Source organism: Hesperophylax consimilis, chromosome 16 (genome assembly GCF_061612785.1).
Source record: "Hesperophylax consimilis isolate HC1 chromosome 16, BYU_Hcon_1.0, whole genome shotgun sequence".
Classification (NCBI taxonomy): Eukaryota; Metazoa; Arthropoda; class Insecta; order Trichoptera; family Limnephilidae; genus Hesperophylax; species Hesperophylax consimilis.
The window spans coordinates 7,616,761-7,640,728 of record NC_142851.1 but is presented as its reverse complement, the minus strand read 5'-3'; the positions used below and the strand labels follow the sequence as shown (position 1 = coordinate 7,640,728).

Here is a 23,968-nt window from a genome sequence, read left to right as displayed (position 1 = left end):
CATGAATGTCAGTGTATTGGTCGGTTTACTGCTAGAAGTCATGAATGTCAGTGTGTTGGTCGGTTTACTGCCAGAAGTCATGAATGTTAGTGTGTTGGTAGGTTTACTGCCAGAAGTCACGAATATAAGTGTGTTGGTCGGTTTACTGCCAGAAGTGATAATGTGACATTTTTGTCAAAACTGAGTTAGTAGTCCCAATCTTCCTATTTTATCTTGTCCTGTTTACAGTAAATAAGTCATTATGGCGAATAAAACATTGTTTATAAATTACTAATTCAGCGTCTTAACAGTAACTAAGTGCATAAAATACTAATAATTGTTGATACAAAATCATTAACGAAAATGACGACTTTGATGACTTTCGAAAGTGGGATAGCGTGCGGAAATGCACAAAAAAATATACCTAAAAATAATACCTTAAAATATACCTAAAAATAATAACTAAAAATCACAAAATAATTTCGTTGATTTCTTGCGCGGCAAAAATATTACAAGAAGTTTGCAAAAAGTCACTAAGTGCAATTTTTATTTCCTATTAACCTTTTCACCGCGATCAAATGTACCGAAAATTACACTCGTACGCGGTACTCACTTTGAAAATCAAAACCTACCACTTGAAACAGCTATAAATCTCTTATTTCTAGACAGATTTATGATTTGCTTATCTTAAAAGCTTTATTAATGCTCTTGAAGTTTGTTGAAACACATAAATAAACAATAAACCGCAGGATACAGATATAATATTATAAACAGTGACCCATCACAAAAAATCAACAAGAACTGTCGCCATCGCATGCACACTGCTATATTGTTTATAGTATTTAATTACCCGGTCTGATGGGATTTGGACCACTGCGCCGATATCATCAAAACACAATTATTTTTATTATTATATCTACTAACAAATAAAGTTTTAATAAAAAGTTAACACGAGGAGAAATATTTATATGTTTTGTTTTTCATGGTAGTTTCTAAAACATGGCCACACACACAATGTCACATCGCACTATGGGCATTTATACTGGAACATTTTCCTTTTTTTAGAAATGGCGCACACTCGGCAGGCTCGGTGAAGTTTTTGAGAATTATTTCCCTTTATTGGGTGGGGCATATGTTTTGCTAATGCCTTAGCAGTTAGTCTCAGAGGTAAATAGTGTGAAGAGCGAGAATGAGGCTCAGATCGGGAAATTTCATGATATTTTTGCAACAATTGTCGTATTACGGCTAATTGGAAATCTGCTAAACTAACATTTTTATTTGTAATTGATTTAAAAGCCATCGATCACCATTTTTGTCACTATTTCTTTGTTCAAGAAATATTCAAAAAAGTCAATTTCCGATGAATTACCAGAAAATAAAGTGGATGGATCAAAACCTGACACAAAATCATCAAATTCATGAACTATTGGAATAAATGGACCAGAGGTCCAAGAAGAAAAGCAGTCTGCATTTACGGTATAGTCTAAGTTAGGTGTACGAAAGTCATGATCTTGGCTTGTCCCGGGGGCGTTTATTTCACTGTCACTAACTTCTTCAGTAATTGGTATATCTTGATCATCTTCACTTATTTCTAAATCAGAGTCCATGTCTAAAAATGTTTCATAAATTTCGTCTTCCGTAAGACTGGGGTTTGCCATTTTTAAGGGAGTTCAATTTTGATATATAAACGGTAAGCCTATAAATATAGACAGATATATTACTATTTAGGTTGTCCACAAAATTTAGAAATAAAATCACAAAATAAAGTCAATCAAAAAGTCTTGAGTAAAATAACTATTTTTAAAACACGTCACGTCACAAGTTCACAAACAAACGAAAGTCAATCAAAAAGTCTTGAGTAAAATAACTATTTTTAAAACACGTCACGTCACTTAAGTTCACAAACAAACTAATGTATCACAGAAAAATAAATTACTTAAAAAGATTCGCAAAATAGAAATCGGTCAATATTTTACATCGACGCATAAGTACATCAAAGCAGATTAGATCACCTAAGAAATACTATGGATGACACAACGATTCAGCGGCGCGAAATTCAAATGACTGAATGAAGATTTAACGAATCATCGCTTTCACAATGTTTTATGTAAACAATTTATTATATTTTAACCAGCAAACGCCAGATGTCAGTAAGAAAAAGGATTGAACTATTTTTTGGTTCAGTTATCTGCTAAATTCGTCGCGTATTTACGTAGTATCAAGCCGCTAAGGTGAAACGCATGATATGATGCGCGTAGCGTGGGGGGCACGAATTATTTTCGCATGAATTGATGCGCGTAGCGGCGAAAAAGTTAAGATGACTAAAACTAAATTTTAAATTCCCACATAAAGCAGTTGTAATAGATGAATAAAAATGCAACGTAATTGTAAAAAGCATTCACTTTGTGGCTCATCATAATTTACAATAAAAACACATAAATTTGTTTTTGACCACTATTGTTTTATTTTCACGTTTTTAATATTCTCCTGACGAAGGAAGGGTTCTTCCGAAACCGGTAGAGTGAAAATAAAACAATAGTGACTTTGTTATTATTTCATTAGTAGCTGAAATCTTAAAGTCGTTATTTTGATTATCTTTATCGTTTATCTCAGAGTCAACATTTTGTTAGTCAATGACTTCTGGCAGTAAGCCGGCGTTATATGAAATTAGAGAATGATAAAATACCTTAGGAGCTTCTGCAATGTTGGTGGCAACCGGGGCGGCCTTTCCTTTGGGAGTTACAGCCGAAGTGGTCTGCTTCGATTGCTAAAATACAAAACGTTTTTACTACTATTATTGTGTAAAGATTTCAAACAGATTTTTTAGACTTCATACAGATTATAGTTAGAAACTGGACATAATATAAAACATGGTAGAAAATAAGATATAATTTTATTGAATAGGTAACAGATAACCTAGACACCATACAGATTCTAGTTTTATGATTGCGGATGCAATGATTGAGAAAAAATATGAATTCAACGTATTTTCATAATATACTCAGCATAATTGAAAATAGTGAAAAAATCAGCATCAGTTATTTGTGATTATTCAGCAGAAGTTTGCATTTCAGTCGTCGACTTGCGAAATCGGTTCTGGAAATTTCTGCTGGTTCTGATACATTCACAAAAAGTGTAATAATTTTAGCTAAACATCAAAAAAATAATGTATAATTATGTTGATATTTAGCATAAAAGGTATATTCATTTTATATTCTAATTATTCCAAGCAGTTTTTCGTGACATCAAAAGATTTACGGAAAAAATTCCCGAGCGGGTTTTGCAAGTCGACGACTCATTTGACAAAAAAAACATTTGAAAATGTATGCATTAATTAAATTTCCAAAATAAAAATAAATGGAATATTTAGCAGAGGAAGATGACGCATTTCGTAGCTTAATATATATGTACGAATGAAGTTCCATAAATTTGTTGCGGGTGAAGATCCTCCACACAACATCCCTAAAGATGACAAAGGCCCTCAGGGAAATCATTTTTTGATCCGATCACAAAAATAAAATAACTAATTGTCTTCAACTAATTGAGTAGATACACCTTAGCACACGGTACAGAATGTTTTAATATTGTTATTATTATTAATAACTAGCAGACCCCGAAATACTTCGCTATTGCTAATGTCTTTCTCGGGCATCGCCGACTACTCCCACCATTCACTACTGTATACCACAATTAAAATAAAAAAAATATTATAAGCAACAATTAGTCGCCTGCAATATCAATACAAATTGAAAATATCACCCGAGTAAAAATAAATGCCGCCGACGGGAATTGAACCCGCGCCTTCTGATGTCCGGTCAGATGCTCTGGACAACTGAATCACGTCGGCTTATTTCCAACCCGCCAAATAATTCAATATGTACTAGTACTTCAATCAACAATTACTGCTTATTATATTTTTTCCACCTGTAAACAACCAACTCTATTTTAGTAGGAAAGGCTTTGTTAGTGCTAAATTTCCCACTAGATGGCGTCGAGACATATTATATCTACATTTGTTGGTAAAATATTTTGACTTGTGAAATATTATTATTTAAAATAAAAAATAAAATAAAAAACTACATTAGGGGCCGTTCAAGTATTACGTAAGCAGATTTATTACAATTATTTACCCCCTCTTCCCCCTTGTCACTAAAAGTAAGCAAAGCTCTTACCCCCCCCCCTCCCATGCTTACGTAAAAATTGGTACCTATATGCATTTTTCTGTTAAACTAAGCGAGTACCTAAACGTATTAATTATTTGTGGGAATACCCGAATATGTATTCGGTTTACAAACATAGACAATGTGTGGGTTGCCAATGTGTAAAAAAAAATAACTACTGCTGAGCAGTGCTGACGTAATCACTATCTCGACCCCCCCACCCCCCCATGTCATCAAAAATAAGCAAAGCAAAGACCCCCCTGCCCCCCTATAGTGCTTACATAATACTTGAACGGCCCCTTAAATCGACTTTAATTCGACTCTGTATCTCATTCCGGTGCAGAGATATTGCGTTAAGGCCCCGTAGTAAGCATTCAAAGATGGTTTGAAAGGGAGATATGTAAATACGAATGTTAGAGGGAGTGCGCTAATATTAAAAAATGATAATAATTATGCGAAAATGGTAAAAATATTTAATAACACACAACTCGACATAAAGCAAAAATTTCTAGACAAATGCTTTAGTTTCATTTAAAGATACACTGTGAATTTTTCCATGCCTATAACATATTAAATAACGGAACAAAATGTGTTTTTAATAATTTTCGGAGCTTACTTTACGATTTTTTTCTATCGACGGAATTTCATCTAATTAACGTTTCGGCATAACAAATGTATTGATAATATCTTCAAAAATAATTTTTTTTTTTTGGAACTTAAAAACTTAAAGAGTTAACGGGAAACTTGTTATAAATCGGTAGAAGTTGGGAGTGCGAGGGCTTAAGTATTTCTTGGGGGTCCCCGAAATCTTCTACCATTGAAACCACAGTATAAACTCTCCTAGTGCTAATAAGAATAAACTTTCAAATTCTCTGCGATATCGGTAAAGAATTTTCGGTGATTTAAGATTTTGAATAAATAAACGTTTAAATTATTATTTATATAGATTGATAGCTAGTGCAAACCTGTGAAAAATCAGTGTATTATAATTGTAGGATTTGTGAAGCGGAAAGTTTATGTACATAACACATCGCAACAAGGACAATTGCTGCGGAAAGATCAAGAAAAAATATTTACATATTTATTTAATAACAATTTTTTTCGAGATTATTTCAGACCTGCGAAAAATTATGGGATATATTAAGCTAGCAAATAAAGCTTCCTTGAAAATGGGAAAAGCGCAGTCTCATGAAAAATCACGAAATCTGTCTTTACTTGTGTTGATTGCCCTAAGAAATTTAAACAAAAGAAACACGTTTCAAATACAGAGTGTCCGGGAGTAAAGTGCACTAACAGTGCGGGGTGATTCTACATGATTTTAGAAGTAGAAAAGATGAATAATTTTTTTCGAAATTCCAATGTTTTAAGGTAGTTTTTAGGTAAAAAAGTTGAATTGTTTTTATGGGAAAATAAATATTCTTGTATGGAAAAATATTTTAGTATGGAAAAAAAAGGAATTTCGAAAAAAGTTATTTAATTTTTTTACTTCTACCATCTTGTAGAATCACTTCCCTAATTTTGTGCACTTTACCCCCGGACACCCTGTATAGAATAAAAATAATTTTTTGTTTGAATATTATATTACAAGTAGCGTTTAAATTTTGAAAATTACACAAATCCGAATGTTTTTATAAGAATACCTCACAAAAGTCCCAACTGCTCCCAACCATCTGGAAGCTAGTGAGATTATGGCATCCTCATTTGTGCTATATTATGAGGCTAATGTAGAAGGGAGGGGAAGGCTAGAGAGAAGAAGTACCAATTGTAAAACATAACAAATGAAGGCGATGCCATACGTAATAATGAAAATTTGGTCGCCTAGAAATGTTTCAGATGCTTTAATTAAATACTGCGAGTAGAATACATCTTGGCCTTTGAAATAATCGAGTATTTTTTAGATAAGTCTTTTATAAGCCCAGAAAAAAATAATGTACAAGGCCTATGAAAACTGCTTTAAAGTTCAAAATCTCCTACTTACGAACCCATTTTCGGTTATGATTTTATTGTATAATGTGGTAAATTAAGTTATTTATAAAATGATCGGAAAAAAAAAATTATGCCTGAACATCCACAAAATAAAATAAAAGGCACTTTTTGGCCATATTTTTTTCTTGCATAAATCAAAACAGGCGGAAGGTGTTAAGCGAGAATTTAAACGTTATCGCCATCTACGTAAGGGTTGTTATTGATAGCGACTCAATTTAAAATATCACACGACGTAGTGCATCGCCTTAATTAGAAGAAAATTATTTGTGTCGAATTGCTAGTCGAAAGTCTTATTACAACTCGACCAATCTTCTAACCACAGACAGACTAACAACCGAAATTAGTATATTTGATTGATGATGATGATGATAGTTTTTTTTATAACTTCTCTAAAGAAATATTTACAATAATTACGAGTTGGCCCTTCCCCAAAAAAAAACTATTTGTACAATCAAAAAACAATCGACACACAAAACAAAATATCACGCAAATTGAAATATGCCGGCAAATAAATACATCACTGCTTTAGCCGGCGGCTGGAAAAAATCACAAATACATTCGAAAACACGCAATTTGTTTAGTTTTCAGTATAATAAAATAAAAATAAAAAAACACATACAAACAGTATCAAAAACCTTATTATAACAATGCGCAACTACATAATACGTATGCCGCGGCGGTAAACGTCAAACTGTACACATGGCATTCGATGGTAAAAAGTTTGTTCCACATAAACATTGGTGTACGAAACCATTGGCTTTCGATTTAAATATATAAATTTTAAAAAAAAAAATCAATAATAATAATTATAATGTTGTAATATTGTAATGTAACGACATTTAATGTGTTTTTTCTAAATGCCATACAATTAAAAAATATATTTGGATTTGAATTGAAAATTATCTTTATTGTTTTTAAAAGAAAAACAAACATTACCGACTAAAATTCTGACAATATTTAAAGCGGAAATGTAGCTTGTACAATGATGGATGACTGGACCCACGACGCCTAGGTTGAAACTCTTTAGTTCGCTCCACTAACTATAAGATAACCAATCAAACAATGCGGCGTCTTGTCTTTTTTTAAAAATTTTAATTTTTATTTTCAACTGAGAACTGTTAGCAACTTTCGTGTTTTGATAAAAGGTTCGAACCATTCGAAACGTTTGAAAATTCGAAAGAGAAAAAAAAAACTTCCTACGACACTTAAATCTGATATATACCAGTGAAATAGCGATAGGTCATGACTCATTTTATAAATAACGGGAGCCGCGGTACCAGCTCAATACTTTCGTATAGCTCAAAGAGTCGACTCAATTGAACGACGGCTCAATTGAACGGGAGCCGTGAGCTTAGAGCTTTTATTTAAATTAACTCCACACAGAAGGCCCTAAACAAATATTTTCTCTCAGGGCCTATGTCATCATTTGGGATGCTATGTGGAGGGTCTTTTCTAAGGAAAGGAAGGAGAGGAATTTCTGGGAAGGTAAAGGGTATGAGGGTTCGGTAGGAATCTAGGCATGATTGTATCTAGGAGTGACGGACATATGTCTCCTACTGCGGCGCAAGGCGATGGGTCGAGAGACCAGTTAGAGAGGTCAAAGGGTCTCCCCAAAGCAGCCTCTCCCGATCCAGAACGCCACTCAGCTGGTGGGTAGGCACATCCTGAATACACCTAACCTGATGAACCCGGGCACCCCTGCTAAATCACCAAACATAGCGAATCACTCGGGGTGACCTATGACAGAGGTGTTGGTTATCCAATAAATGTTTCCCGGGGCGGCGGTACCCAAACCCGTCTCCCAAATTATGAGCAATGCGAATACGCCCGATACTGTCACAGATACCGGAGTCTATGGTCTCTTATGAGTTCGTCTGACGTTTTGTCAAATGTTCGCGCAAATTTATAAAAAAAAACAAGTAAAATTCAAAATTGAACGCATGTACCGGAGTGCTGACGCGACCAAACACAATTTCGCTTTATTTACGCAGTGTAAATCGTATACTTTAAATGATATTGTGTCAAAAAGTGATGTTTTTGTTTTTGTGATTTGAGGTTAGGTATCAATTAGGTACCAAGCAAATAGCTGACGCATCTCTTTATAGACTTTTATTTCTTATTGTAATTCGATATTAATAAGCCATGTAAATTCAATAAACACTCGACCGAAAGAGTGAACGGAATTATTTTGTGTTCTTTTAATTCATATATATTATCTTACAATCTTTATTTTTACTTTGATTTATTTTTAATATGCTCCTCTTGCACAATCTTTTAGAATAACTTTAATTATAATCCTACCGTTTTTCTTTATTATGCTTACTGTTTTTTTATTTTATTTTTACTGTTATATATTTTTAGGTACAAAAATCTAATGTATTAAATTATATTACCCACGCACAGGCTGCGCCTTAGTGGGTTCCCTTTCATATTATTAAAAAACTTGTATTGTGAAATATGTAAATTGGGAAAAAATAAAGGAAATAAAAAAAAAAAAAAAAAAAAAAAAAAAAAAATAATAAAAAAAAAAACTAAATATGGAGGAATTAATAGAAAACATAAGAATCGATATTAATAAAATAACAACTGTAAAAGACTCGAAAATAAAACAAAGTTTGGAAAACAATATTAAAAAGGTGGAAGAAGCAATAAAATGTGAACAATTAAAACTACAAAATAAAATAATTAAATTGCAAGACCAAATAATTATTAATAATGAAAACTACAGTCAAAAATTAGAAAAAATAATCACAACAAATCAAAACATAGAAAAATATCAAAATCTCGAAAATAAAACAACATGATCTTTAAAGGAATCGACGAAAAATACACACATGAAGAATTTATATCGGATCTAATTCTGCAAAATGAAGATATAAAAATAATATATGAAAAGGATCCAAATAAAATAAAATATAAAGGAACCATTCCAATTAAAAAATTTCTACAAAAAAATATCATCCTCGAAACCAGTGGAGATTTGAGAAATCTGCTAATTACGAAAAAAAAAGTTAACCTTGGTTTTTACCAAATAAAAGTTGAAGATTGCAACCCTCTAATGCAGTGTTACCATTGCCAAAAATATGGGCACACAGCAGTGCGTTGTCTTCAACTTCCCAACAAACCAAAATGCCTTCATTGTGCGGGTGAGCACAACATTAAAGACTGCAACAGTAAAAACGAAACACCAAAATGCATAAATTGCACAGAACTTAATTTAAAATTCAAAACCACAAATACAACAGACCACAAATCAAATAGCGAAAAATGTAAACACAGGATGAAAATGCTTGCCTTCGCTCAAGAAAAAAATGATTACAATTAAAAATGGCCGATTTTATAATAAAACAAATTGACGAAAAATACAAAATAACCGAAGAAATATGTCAAAATATTACGGAAGTCAATAAATGGTGTATTACAAACAATAACCCATTCTTAATATTACATATGAACATCCGAAGCATAGCAAAAAACCTAGATGAATTCTTGATAAATATTAATGATCTGCATACATCACCCACCTGCATAGTGTTAACGGAAACGCACTGTAATGAAAATCAATACATAAATGCGCTACCAAACTACAAAGGCATCGCTACAACAAGACCGATCAACAAAAATAGTGGATTAATTATATTTGTTAATGATGAGTGTGAAATTACTGACATTGAAGAAATTTATATACAATATGTAAACTGTCTAAAAATAGATATAAAATTAAAAAATAAATTATACAGAATTTTAACAGTGTACAGAACGCACAAATCAAACATAATCAACTTTACATACGAACTATGTGAATATCTTAGCAAATTACCGAGAATACTTACTTTTGTTTGTGGTGATTTCAATATAAATATTTCTGCAAACCATCACTCAATTGAAAAAAATAATTTCATAAACATGATGACGCACCTCAATTTTAAATCTTTTATTAATAATAACACTAGACAAATTAAAAACCAAACGCCATCATGCATAGATCACATCTGGTGTAATATACATTTGAATGAAATAAAAAATATTAAATCTACTGTGTGGAAAACTAATATAACTGATCACTACGCGTGTCTTATACTACATGATACAAATAGAAAACTAAATACAAAACCCAAATTAAATCTTCCATATTCTCAAATAGACTACAAATTATTAGAAAAATCACTAAAAACTGAAAAATGGGAAGAAATTTTAATAAATAAATGCGCCAACCAAAGTGCATTACTGTTTGAAAACACTTTAAATAAACACGTTTTAGAATCAACAAAAAAAAAACAAATCGTCCCCAACTCAAAAACAAGAAAAATTAAACCTTGGATTATAGTCCAGTCAGTGGGGAGTTTTACCTTGCAAAAGGTTAGGTAGTAGCGATTTTGATATATGTTGTTAAGATTGGGACTCTAAGGAAAAAATAAAGTTTTCGACCTTGGGAGGGTCGAGCTCGACCCGCCATCTTGGATTGAAGGTACCAAAATTTGTTTTTTTCAAAATAATTGTGAAGTGGTCGTTTTTACAACCAAATTGTTGAAGGCAAACTTAAAGACAACTAAATTAACTACATTTTGTGTACCAAGTTTTTTTTTGTAAGTCTAATAGGTAACGAGTTACAGTGGCGGAAATGTGAATATTTTTCTAAAAAATGATTAAATTCCCAACTTTGTAATTTTTTCGGGTTATTCATTACATAATTATAATAATTTTGCTAACTCATTTCCACACCACCATAAGGTAGAGAACATGGCGCATTTTTTATTATGGTATCCCCAGTAGGTCTACTCCACAGATATACCAGCGATGGTAGATTTCGAAATTATGTTACATTACTATGAATTATGTTACTATAAATTATGTTACTTAATAACAGTCTTCGTCATCAATGTCATCATCTAACTCATTGCCTGTGATACTGAGATTCTGGGCTTCCATTGACAAAATCTCTTCTTCTTCGTCCTCGACATCGATGTGAACCTCTGGCGAATTTCGGCATGTTTGACCATTACAGCACCCACATACAATAGAACACTTCAATCCAGCTTTCCTGCAGCTACATGCAACGCCGCATCCTTTTTTACAATTGCATGAAATAAATTTTAATAAAGTGTCGGGTGCTAGTTTCTTTGTCATTCTTACTGGAACAAGCCCGTTGGTGTCACGTTTCCAGCCCCAGTTTTCTGGATTTTTTTGGATTCCATACCATTTTTGGACTTGATGGTACGTTCTAAATGCGTGGCACCGTGCAGCGTCGTTCGTTGGTGGCAAAGAGGCAAGATTGAATTTGATTTTTGCTGTCGACTTTGCGAAACGTTTGTAGCGGACTTCTTCCAAGGTTTCCTTATCCATGTCACCCCCGTACAAAGCAACAAGAAAGCGTGTTCCTGCAACTGCTATGTCTTCTGGTGTTGCATCATGTTGTTTGAAGCTTCCTATCATGGCATTGAGTCTTGTGTCGTTTTGCACAAGCGAATTTTTTTTTGTTTTTCCTTGGTTGAAGAAGGACGATGTTGTATCGCAGCCGCTAAAGGCATGAAGAAACAGAATATTCTCAGCCGCCTCTTTGTATTTCACACTATTCGCGGAATACAGTCTTTCAAAAGTTTTGCCTCTCCCAGGTTTGCGAAGATATATACTACTTTTGGGTGGTGCTAATGCTGTCAGCAGAACTAGGAGATCAACGTCATCGCCAATAATGAAAACAGCGTCATATGATGAACACGAGGAAATCGCAGTATTGACAATCAACTCATCAGCATCTTCTTCAGCCTGCTTAACTGTAAAATCATCCTGTATAATTTGCTTTGTAAGCATCGAAATCAGACGGACTTTGTTATTTTCATTGGCTAAAAATCGTTCTTGTGAAACTTGAACTGGCATTGTTTCATCGAAAAGCAGACATGAGCATCCAGGCAACGTCCTGTAACCAGGACTCAATCAGTGTTGCCAAGTCAGCTGTAGACTAGGATCCCACAATAACAAATCAACGTCATCAAGCACACGGATGATGCTATATAAGTATATTGTAACGTAGAAATACGTTAAAATGATATTGTGTAATATGTTCGTACAAAATTTATCAAGAAAACTGGAGTTTTACAATTTTTTGTCAAAATTTTCTTCTTTCAACCGCTGTAACTCGTTACCTATTACTTACAAAAAAAAACTTTCTACAAAAAATGTAGGTAATTTAGTTGTCTTTAAGTTTGTCTCCAACAATTTGGTTGTAAAATCAACCACTTCATAATTATTTTGAAAAAACTAAATTTTGGCACCTTCATTCCAAGATGGCGGATCGAGCTCGACCCTCCCAAGGTCGAAAACTTTTTTTTTTCTTTAGAGTCCCAATCTTAACAACATATGTGAAAATCGCTACTACCTAACCTTTTGCAAGGTGGAGCCCTTTTTTATCCCCCACTGACTGGACTATTACTCTAGGATTAATAAAAGCCACTAGGAAAAAAAATAAACTTTATAAAATAACACAAAGGCCACTAGTTAACAATAAAATTGTATTATACTATAAAAAGTATAAAAATATACTAACTACACTAATAAGGAAAACGAAAAACGACTACTACTCAAAAATTATAACAGAAGCTAAAGACAATAATAAAAAAATATGGTCAACAATAAATGAAATAATAAATAAAAAGAAAAAATATAAGCACATATCAGAAATCTCAGATGGGGAAATAATATATAACGTACAAAATGACACAAAAAAATGTTGTAATATTTTAAATAACTATTTTAATAACGTGGGAAAAAACCTAGCAAAATCCATAAATAAGACCAATATATCTAATCCACAACAAATAACACAATGTCAAATTAATAAATTTCACCCAGTCACAGAAATCGACATTGACAGAACTATTTCGAAACTAAAAGGAGATTCTGCCCCCGGCTTTGATAACATAGATACTAAAACAATAAAATCGATGAAAGAATACTTAATTCACCCCATAACACATATAATAAACCTAAGTCTAGCAAATGGCGAATTTCCCAATAACTATAAAAGAGCAATTATAACCCCCATTTATAAAACAGACTGTCGTAAAGATCCACAAAATTATCGCCCGATTTCACTTCTCTCGAATATATCAAAAATATATGAAAAAATTGTAAAAAAACAAATTTGGACATTCTTAGAAGAAAATAAAATAATTAATTATAACCAATTCGGATTCAAAAAAAATACAAGTACTCACGACGCGATAGCAAAAATAACCAACTATTTATATACGGCCCTAGATTCCGATAAAAAATGTCTTGGCATATTTATAGACCTCAAAAAAGCTTTCGACAGCATATCACATAAAAAATTAATAAGTAAATTAAAATCAGTAGGGATTAGTGGAAAAGTCTTAGCATGGATAACTAGTTATTTATATAAAAGACCTCAACAAGTAAAATTACTCAATCAAGTCAGCGATTCAAAATATAGCGACTTTTCAATACCCCAAGGCACGGTTTTGGGACCATTGTTATTTATTATATATGTCAATGATATATTCAATATTTCCAAATATGGAGACATTGTCTCTTACGCTGACGATACAGTCCTACTACTAAAAGCAAACACCTGGTCAGAACTAAATAACATGGCAAATACAGATATCAATGAACTAAAATTATGGTTTGATGAAAACCTGTTGACTTTAAACTCTAAAAAAACTTATTATTTACCATTTTTCATTAAAAAACAAGAAACACCTAAAGAAATAAACATAATTATCCACTCTGTGAAAAATACAGAAAACCACAAATGCAATATGTTATGCACAAACATAGAAAGCAAGACCGATATTAAGTACCTAGGCATAACAATAGACCAGCGTTTAAAATGGTCCCCACATATAAATATTCTGGACAACAGAATAAGGAAACTAACATATATATTTAGATGTTTAAGAGATATTTTAAACGAAAAATTACTTAGAACCACATACTTTGCTTTCTGTCAATCAATTATACAATACGGCATTATAGGCTGGGGCGGTACATATAAAAATCAAACTCAAACAATTTACATATCACAAAAACTAATAATAAAAACCATATTAAAAAAACCCTATTCATATTCGTCCGAACTTTTATTCAAACAATTTAAGGTCAGAAAATTAAGTGCATTATACTTCTACCATGCAACATTACAAATTTATAAAAACTATATTCAAAATAAAATTGCACCCTTTAAAAATAACAGTAATCTTAGACAAACGTCAATACTTCCTACTCCTAAATGTAAAAAAACAATAGGACAGTTCAACCATGAATATCTCGGAGTTAAATTTTTTAACTCATTACCAGAAAAAATTAGAAACATGAATGCAAATATAAACGAATTCAAAAGCCACCTTAAAAAGTATTCCGAACAGTTGAACTGAATCGTACCAAATATAAACAAATATAACAACACCCCCATACACACAAGCCCTGCTTATTTATGGGGGTACATCGAATACTTATATTATGTAATTAATAACCTACTATATTGTGTAATTATATTATGTAATTGTTATATTATGTAATTCGTGTATCTTTTTTTTACTAATAAAAAAAAAAAAAAACTGTTCCCACGGTACGGCTCTAAGCGTAAGCGGCATGGTCGTACGACTCTTAGTACCGGTAAACTGCCTTGTACCACGAGAAAAATAAGATGCCAGATAGTTACTAGGTACATATTATGTCAAGTCCAGATGTCCGACTATCGCCGTCGTTCACAGTTCACGTCTCTGAGTATGTAATAACAATTGATACTTCGATAATTTTAATGGCGTCATTTTTCTAAAATATCTCCCGATAAAAAAGAATAAACGTTCAATTGAGCCGTGTTACGGTTTACCGGGAGTCGTACGAATGCGACATATCAAAAATAGCTAGCTCAATTGTACGGCTCGTTCAGTTGAGTCGTTCGTTGGTTCGTTCAATATGAACGACTCATCGCTACAGTGAAAAAAGAGTACTTATTTCAGAATACTAAGTTCATTAAAATATAAAATGTTGGTGAAAATGTTTGCGGTTGCTGGTGAAAGGCGGCAAAATGGTTTGTTGCTCAGTTTGTTGGTAGTTGCAACGGGAACGGCATAGACGCCGATTAAATTATTATTATTTTTACCTATCGGTTTTTTAATGTTATCTTATCCCATCACGAAGTAGCCATTTCGAAAGAAATGAATACAGGTCGTAAATATTAATCATAAGCTTTGAACTAGGTCTACCAATGTTACTCAGTGGTGTTAAATGAATACATTATCTACAATAATGATTGTTTAAATAATGCATATTATTTCTACATGTAGACAAGACGACATTTACACGCCGGATGAGCGGTGACGTTACTAGTTACTCGTGGACAGAGCAGAGTTTTCGATGTTAGTTTTTCGCCTGCTGTCCGATATAGAAATATAAAAATTATGGCAGATTGCTAAATATACATCGGTAAAGAATATAGGGACACGGTTGATAAGCGCTTTTAATAGAAAATCCATTGTGTATCAGTTAGCCATTGGAGTGATTAGCTGACACTAGCTATTTGATGACACTCATCGGGCGCCCCTGAGGTGATATCTCACAAAAGCGGCGCTATACAAATTATCCAATAAATAAATAATAAATAATAAATTAGCTAACAATGAGAAGTTAGTATTTCAATTTCCGGAAATGGAAAATAATGCATTACGCACGGTATATCGGTTCATTTAAAGCTCGGCTTGGAATATAGTACGTTTATAGGTCGGAAGCCTAGATATCAGCAATATTACACATATTGTCTATGATTTTATTAGAGGAAAGACAATTTATTCTTTTAGGCTGTTTAAAAAATATATATTTATGTTTTAATTAAACCCAAACCGACAGCCAAGAACCTATTTTAGGATCGTAGGTTCATATTTCGGTTTAACTAAGCGAAGAAAAAAAAATCCGGAAATTGAAATAATTCCTGCTCAGTATTATCTTAATAATACAAAGTATTTTTAATGAAATTTGCCTATCAAGTGTTTCCCTATTTTCTGTATTGACCTGTTCTATACACGGTGTCCGGAAACTCGTAGTACAAGCGGGAAACTGGAGAATCTACATCACATGGGGAACCCCAAAAAACATAAAGTTTTTTGATTTGAGCATTTTCAAAAAAAAAAAAAAAACCAAAAAAATATATTTTTCGGCTAATTTAGGGTTAAAGTTTTTTCTGGTGTTTAGGGTTGAATAACAGATGTTTTAACCCTGCAGAGCAGAAATATTTTATGATTACACCGGGTTAAATGAAGGGTGATTTCAAAATAATGCTTCAAATCCGAGTTTCTTCATTTGTTTTACTTTCAAATAGTTTTAATTAGTTGGTTACTTTGATCTTCAGTAATAATTTATAAGAATTTGATTAAAAAAAAAAATTTAAAAAAAAATATATATCAACTTCAAACTCGATTTACTCGATAACGAAAGCTCAAATAAAAAAATATATACTACAAAATCGACTCCAAATGTGATGTAGATTCACCAGTTTCCCGCTTGTATTACGAGTTTCCGGACACCCTGTATATGACTCTATATTAACATATATAGATAGATTGTATATAAATTCAAAATCGGTTAGTTTGTCCTTGAAGCTGCAACGTTTTTCAAGGCTTCTTCTCATTCAACTCGTGATTCGTAGGAACTTTCTCAACTACTTACGAGACGACCAGAGACGGCAGTAGTTTGGGGCTCGTGGCCCATACATATAAAAATATAGATAAATAATAATATAATGTTCAATAATTTAAATAAATAAAATAAAAAAATAAGAAAATCTGAGCTGGACTGTCTGAAATCTCTAGAAACGCAAAATGTTTTCGACTGGAAACGTTTTTTATTATTTATTTCTGATTTGAATTTTTTTAATTAACTATTAATAACATGACTAGACACCATATTTTTTAAAAGAACAAGCAGAAAAAATATTTCGAAAAAAATGTTGAAATTCGGGGGAAGCCGACCCGACCCGTAAACAATAGTTATTCATAAAATAATAAACTAAATTATGATTAAAATTAAATTAAAGGCGGCGATAGTCGTTACTCCATCCCATAGAATAAAAACACAAGAAATGCGATGTGGGCGAGTTTCGCGATCCAAAGTCTGGCCAATCGGGCCTTAAATTTCCAATACAAAATTGTCACCATCAATATGAAATTTAAATGGGATGGCGATATACGACGTCAGACAAGTGTAAGAGGGACAGAGCGCGAGCTAAGTGGGCTAGATGAAAAGGTATTAAGTCAGTGGAGGCATTCATTGTTTGCATTTAACAATAAGAATAATGTTAGGATCGTTTCTATAGCGCCGTTTTCGTGAGAAAATCACGTTCAAATCTACATGGAAGACATTTCTTGTGCATATAAATTATTCAGAGCTGGATTTCCATTTTTTACCTACTTTTTTCCTTTGCAAAAACCGCGTAAATTTTTATAATTTTACTAATTTATTAACTAATGTATTATTTATTTTAGACATTTGTACTTCAAAGTTTACAAATGTCTAATTTATTATTACTTACATCCATTATTACATATTTTTAAATTGCTCCTTGCTGTGTTCGCACATACAGTTCTCCAACTCGTCGTGGAAGGAGATTTTAAATTATTATTTTTTTTTGGTAAACTAATGTTTAAGACAAGATTTTTTATGCATAGCACAAAGGGTAACAATTATTTTATAAGCAATAATTATTAGCCTGAAACACTCATCCAATCCACATTGAAAAATCTGTAACAAGCAGTAATTGTTGAATGAAACACTAGTATATATTCAATTATTTCGCGGATAAGAGATAAGCCGCCATAGCTCAGTGGTCAGAGCTGTCGACCGGAAATCGAAAGGACACGGGTTCAAGTCCCGTTGGCGTCATGTATCTTTTATCAGGAGATTTTTCAATGTGGATGAGTGTTTCAGGCTAATAATTATTGCTTATAAAATAATTGAGATTTTAAATAATAGGTTCTTTGTGTTGAATCAGGGATTTATTAATACTTCGCGTATTACAATGGTGACTCGATAGTCGACCTAACTAGAAGCTGGCTAAATGAGATCTGAAAACACCAAGTTTGTCTGGGAGCATTCTAACTGGTCCTGGCGACTACTGGCGACTACTGGCTACTAGCTGCCATCTTGCGGACTTCCAAGCAAGCTCTATAATTTATATATATTTTTTCTTGAAAAGTATATTGCGAGAATTTTACGAAAATCTGGATTTATTCCGGACCTGTGTGATAAATAATTGATAACTGTAATTTCACCAATACAAGAAACGATTAGTCAAAATAATTTCGAAATTCGAGGCAGGCAAATCGTGAACATTGAAAATTGCCATTTCCTGTTGGATTATAGAGTAGGTAGGTAGTAATGAAAAATATTCGCACTTTTTCAAAGTTCTTCACATAAAACACATTCCAATGGGTCTATATATTTTCATTTTTATTTTTTAAACTGTATTTTCAAAGCTGCAGCAACTTTTAAAAATAGTATGTTTTAACGAAATTTATGGACTTTTGAGCAGATAATATTTTAAAACCCCCATAAATAATACTATGTAACTGAAGTAAGAATTTCTGTAATTTTAAATTTGTGTTTATTTTATCGTATTGTAATAAGGATTAATAATTATCGTATGCAACCATTGTTTATTACTAACCCTTGAGTAAAAATTGGAACTATTTCATGTACTCAATTTTAAAATTCCAAGGAGGTATAAAAGTGTAAATCAATAGCTATAACTGACAAATTATTTGCTCATGCTGGTTTCGAGTACGTGACCTCTGCATCCGAAGCAACGAGTCTTGATAGTTGTAGAAAATTTAGTTCGCGATTGCCGAACAATGAGAAAAGAAACACGAACGTTTGTGACCTAATAATAATTATAAGAATGACGTTGAAGAATGAGTTTGCCCATTTGGGCCGCCCGGCAGAAATTATTGCGTACAGTAGAATCCACAGGACTTCCAAAAATAATTACTGAAAAGTCCAGTTCCGCGGCTGCACTTTCAAATTCAGGTAGGTATGCGAAGTTCTAACCACTACTAGCACCTTTTCGTCGAACTTATACAGACATTTTCGATGTATTCAAAACCTCTCTGTCTGCATCAAAGCAATCATAATTAGTTGTGAAAGAAACTGATTGTATTTCAGTTTTGAGATAAACGCAAATTAAGATTGGAATGCTCATATACCCAACTGTATCTCTTAAACAGCTGTAGGTACACGATGGAGCTTCGTGTCACTGGTGATTAAGGCATTACCGAAACCAAGATTAACTCAAAACACCAGTTTTTGTAGTTAGGCCCCTGGTATCCTATTTATAAACTCAACTGTAGTGATTGTCCCGCCTTTTACATAGGTAAAACATCGCGCAATGTAAACACCAGAGTGAAGGAACATGTACATTTAATATCAGCAGACCATAGATTTAATAAAATAACAGGTACTAGCCTCTTACATAAAAATAGTATAGGCATTAGGTTAGACAATTTAGAATCATTAGAAATCAGGAAATCTATAAACAGTAACTTATCAGACCATTTATTAAATACACAAATTAATTTATCTAATCAAAAAAACACATTCTATAGTCCTATATTTAACTTGTTTCCCACAATCCATTCCACTCCTTAATAATATGTTTATGCTTTTTCTTATGTCTTTAAAATGTATTATTATATGTATAATTCATGTGAAAATGCTTTTTTGTAATTTGTTATTATATATCTTTAATTCACTATGCCTATGTAATATTTGACTCCTCCCACTCTTATAATGTGTTATATTCTGTCTCTCTCTGCTTTCCTATAAATATGCATCACCTCTGTCTTAGTTTTTAGTTATATTTCACATCCTGATGAAGCTCGACTGTAGCGAAATCGGTAGATGTAATAATAAAAAAGTCGTGGTTAATAAACAAAGTGTTTTATTTGATTTAATATATAATGTCTAACCACAAAGTGCAAAGTTTGCTTCCTACGAAAAAAAAATTTTTTTTTTTTTTTTGAATCGTGTCCCGCCCTTTAAATTCAGATAATGGAAGTAAATTCGTAAAAATACGATATATTTTGGTGTAAATCACAAATTCGCGTCCGATCACCGCCGCAACCAACCCTTAAACATTAGATAATCGGATTAAATTCGTAAAAATACGACATATTTCCGGGTAAAACTGAATTTTGCGACCGATTGCTCTCGCGACCGAGCCTTCAAATTTATTTATTTATTTATTTAGAATTTACGGCACAAGTGCCATTTACATACAAAGTTTTTATTTTATTTTTTTACATATACATAGTGCAGTATTTAATTTTTGATGAGAAAAATTAAAGAATTAAATTTAGTTAAAACATAACAAATACAATAACAGTAAATAAAGAAGCAATGACAACAGCCTGTTATGTAGTGACCTCATTAAAATAAGTGGCGTTAAAATGTGTTATTAGCGCAGCTTTATACTTTACAAGGGGAATATTAAAAGTATCTGCGATTTTAGCATAAAAGTTCCCAAGTGTGTGCAATCTATTTATAGCTGAGTTATATCCTGAGATTGTGGTATAATTGTCACAATAATACATACTAGAGGACCTTGATCTAATGATAGGTACATGAAATTGAATAACATTATTATGTCAGGGCTATTCCAACTGATAATTTATAATTTTGTATAAAAATATAAGATCAAAAATTTTTCTTCTATCACTTAACTTAGGCAATTTCAATGAATATAATAAGAAATCATAATCTATTGTTTCTAAAGGAATTCCAAGCCTAAAATTAACACACCTCAAAAATTTGCGTTGGACTCTTTCAATGGTATTAATGTGATTATTAAAGACAGGTGACCAAATTGTAGAGTTGTGTTCTAGAATACTTCTAACGAGAGATGTGAACAGAATTTTTAATGTGTTGATATTTTACAATCCTTGGAAATTCTTACTATAAAACCTAACATTTCCATAGCCCTGTTAGCGATATAAGTTATGTGAGATACAAAGCAGAGTTTCTGATCGAATTCATACACTTTAAGTAAATTCATAAAAAATACGTCATAATATTTCAGTGTAAATTGAATTTCATAGCGGATTACCGTCGTCGCAATTATATTCTAAGTAAATTCGTAAAAAATTTCGTATTTCGTGTAAATCAAAATTTCGCGGCGGATTACCGTCGGGGCTGGGGCCTTCAAATTCAGATATTTGGAGTAAATTCGTAAAAATAGTCTTATTTTCGTGTTTGTAAATCAAAATCATGCGAAAGATCGCCGGCCCTTTAAATCCAGATATTCGAAGTAAAATCATAAAAAATTTCGCGGGCCGAAATTTCGATTCCTGGGGAATTTTGATTTTTTTCGTAAATACCAGACGCGAGATCCTTTGGGGATATTTCGGCCGCGCTCAGGCGCTCGGCAAATGCCCGACATGTCGTGACGTTCGGAAACGTAAATAACATAAATAATATAATAAACGTATTTTAATATAAATTAATAGATAAGAATTTATGTAAAAAGGTATGTACATTTTATTAAATGTAAAATGTTGTAAGATAAGCGGCACGCACCAGATTTTATTTTTCTAGACGATGAATTAGTTACTTCCTGACGAATCCCTTCTAGAAACATTAGAGATTTTATTAATGTATTCATAAGAATTAATTAAAATATACAACTCGGAAATATCCAATTTCTATACCGCTAAAGGAAACACCGCCGTAAGCTACTTTAATACTGCAACGCACGTAACTGTATTCGTGTGCAGGTGCTGAAGTACTTACACCGTTATAGTTCAGTATCGGCCAGAGCCAGGGGCATTTAACTAAGCTTTGGCCTTGAAACTCATTTGTAACCGCCACGCCCACCTCAAAATTCTTATAGAAAACGAATAATATGGCTAAAAGCTCAGATCTCATTGGTGAGAAAAGAAGGATTGGTTTGATATCTCGCTCTCTACCATAATGACTCGTGTAACAGAAAGAGATGACGGAATTTTGCCTTTGACAGTTTCAAATCATTCAAACAAAATGAGTGTGGTTTATTTATACACGCGGGTTGTCATTTGTTGCCGAAATACTATCATTTCCGTCGAAAATATTGCGTGTTAAAGTTGTTCGTGATAAAAATACAATATAAGCCAGTATAGTGTTAGCGAGTTACAAACATATATTCAACACCTACGTAAGTTCAAGTTTAAAGTGAATTGACAGTTATTCGTTCGGTTTTTTGAACAATGCTTCATACTTGGCATATGTCTTCCTCCACAACGTATAAATGTTATTTATTATATCGATAAACTTATTCATGTTATTGATTAGTGTTATCCTGTATTATCTCATTGTTTTGGTGAAATTAAAGATTTTTAAACATATGTAACCATGAGTTCATGAGGCTGAAAAATGTCGGAATTCTTCGTCATACTGTCGGACAATCATGTTTTGGAAATTTTCTTCAGTGTTTTTGCAAATTTCTTGTCATTTTGGGTTTCTTCTTCTCAGATTAACAGTCAGATGAACCTTGCCCTTGGAAAACATTTCGACATTTTTCTGCTTCAAGGACATTTTTATTTTTAAAATATTTTTTTGGGCTAGTGAATGAATGGAGTAGGCCGAGATCAATTATATTGTCTATGGTTGCATCTTACTTTTAGATGACCTTGAGTTTTTTCTATCTTGTCTACTGCTCTTTTCCGCACGGTAGGTACTGCTTGTATATCTGTGGTTAAGTACTGTATAATTCTGTTGTATACAAAAAGCCCGAAGATATCGATCTAGAGAGTGGTATATTTATGGCCAGAGCTTAAGCCGGAAAGGTCGTGTCTTTCGCGGCCCGAATGTACGGTGATTTTTTTTACGTATTTATTTATTTAATCAAACGATTACTTTTAAATCTATTAGTGAAATTTTCTGTTTTTTATAATTTGACTTCTTCCACAATTAATTAATGGTTTTTTGTATGTTTCACCAATACAAAAGAGTACATTATTTTTTAGAAATGATTTGTACTTTAAAGGTGCACAGTGGTCAAGTTCCAGAGAAAATTGGACATCAATAAAAATATATGAAAACAGTTTATTTTGTAGAAATAATAATAACCTTAAATATTATTTTCAATAGAAAGTTTAGCTGTTATGTGTGATTGTTGTTTGTAATTGTCACGCCTAAAAATGATTATAGATTTGAACTTTTTTTCATGTAAAAAGTATTTCAAATTTAATTATTATAAATAATGTACATATTTTCTTTTTGCATACAAGTTATATTATTTGGCTTTCAGTCATGCCAATTTTTGGGCACTGAAAAATTGGAAGTGATTGTGAAGAATTCACACATGCCATGAGTACCTATCTATAGCTGATATAATATTTTAACAAAAAAATGCTTTACTTTAAATTGCAAGCTGATTTTTCAAGAATTCACAGGTTCTGCCCTAGTATAAGATATTACAAAAAGTGATAGGTATAAAATTTTAGATATTCGAAAGGTTTTTTAAGTAAATATGGGAAAGCAGAACACAAAAGGAGTTTTATCCCGAACAAAATGACGGCACCAAGGAAAATGCGTAACAGATTAGAGAAGGTACTACTGAAATACACACATAAAATTAGATTTTTGGGATAAGTTTTCTACAGAACATAATTGTACAATGTCAGTTTAAATAATTTTATACATCTACATATACATGTAAGTATATACCTACATATATGCGCAGTCGAAAAACTTGAATTGAGCAAATCGAATTTGGAGTATAAGAAGTAGATTAATTTTGGTTTCCGGTGACATGTTTTTATTTTTACCGAAATGCATTTTTTACACCAAATAGGTAAGCTAAG

General features: G+C 32.4%; 1 protein-coding gene across 2 annotated transcripts in view; it reads right to left on the bottom strand.

Annotated features, from left to right (window-relative positions):
* The window catches only part of GluProRS (Glutamyl-prolyl-tRNA synthetase), a 91,260-nt gene that overhangs the window by 47,679 nt on the left and 19,613 nt on the right, over positions 1-23,968 (bottom strand). For both annotated transcript variants that reach the window (XM_089640848.1, XM_089640849.1), the window contains exon 14: positions 2,666-2,746. In XM_089640848.1, the coding sequence (XP_089496974.1) occupies positions 2,666-2,746 (81 nt within the window). The remainder of the gene's footprint in view (positions 1-2,665; positions 2,747-23,968) is intronic.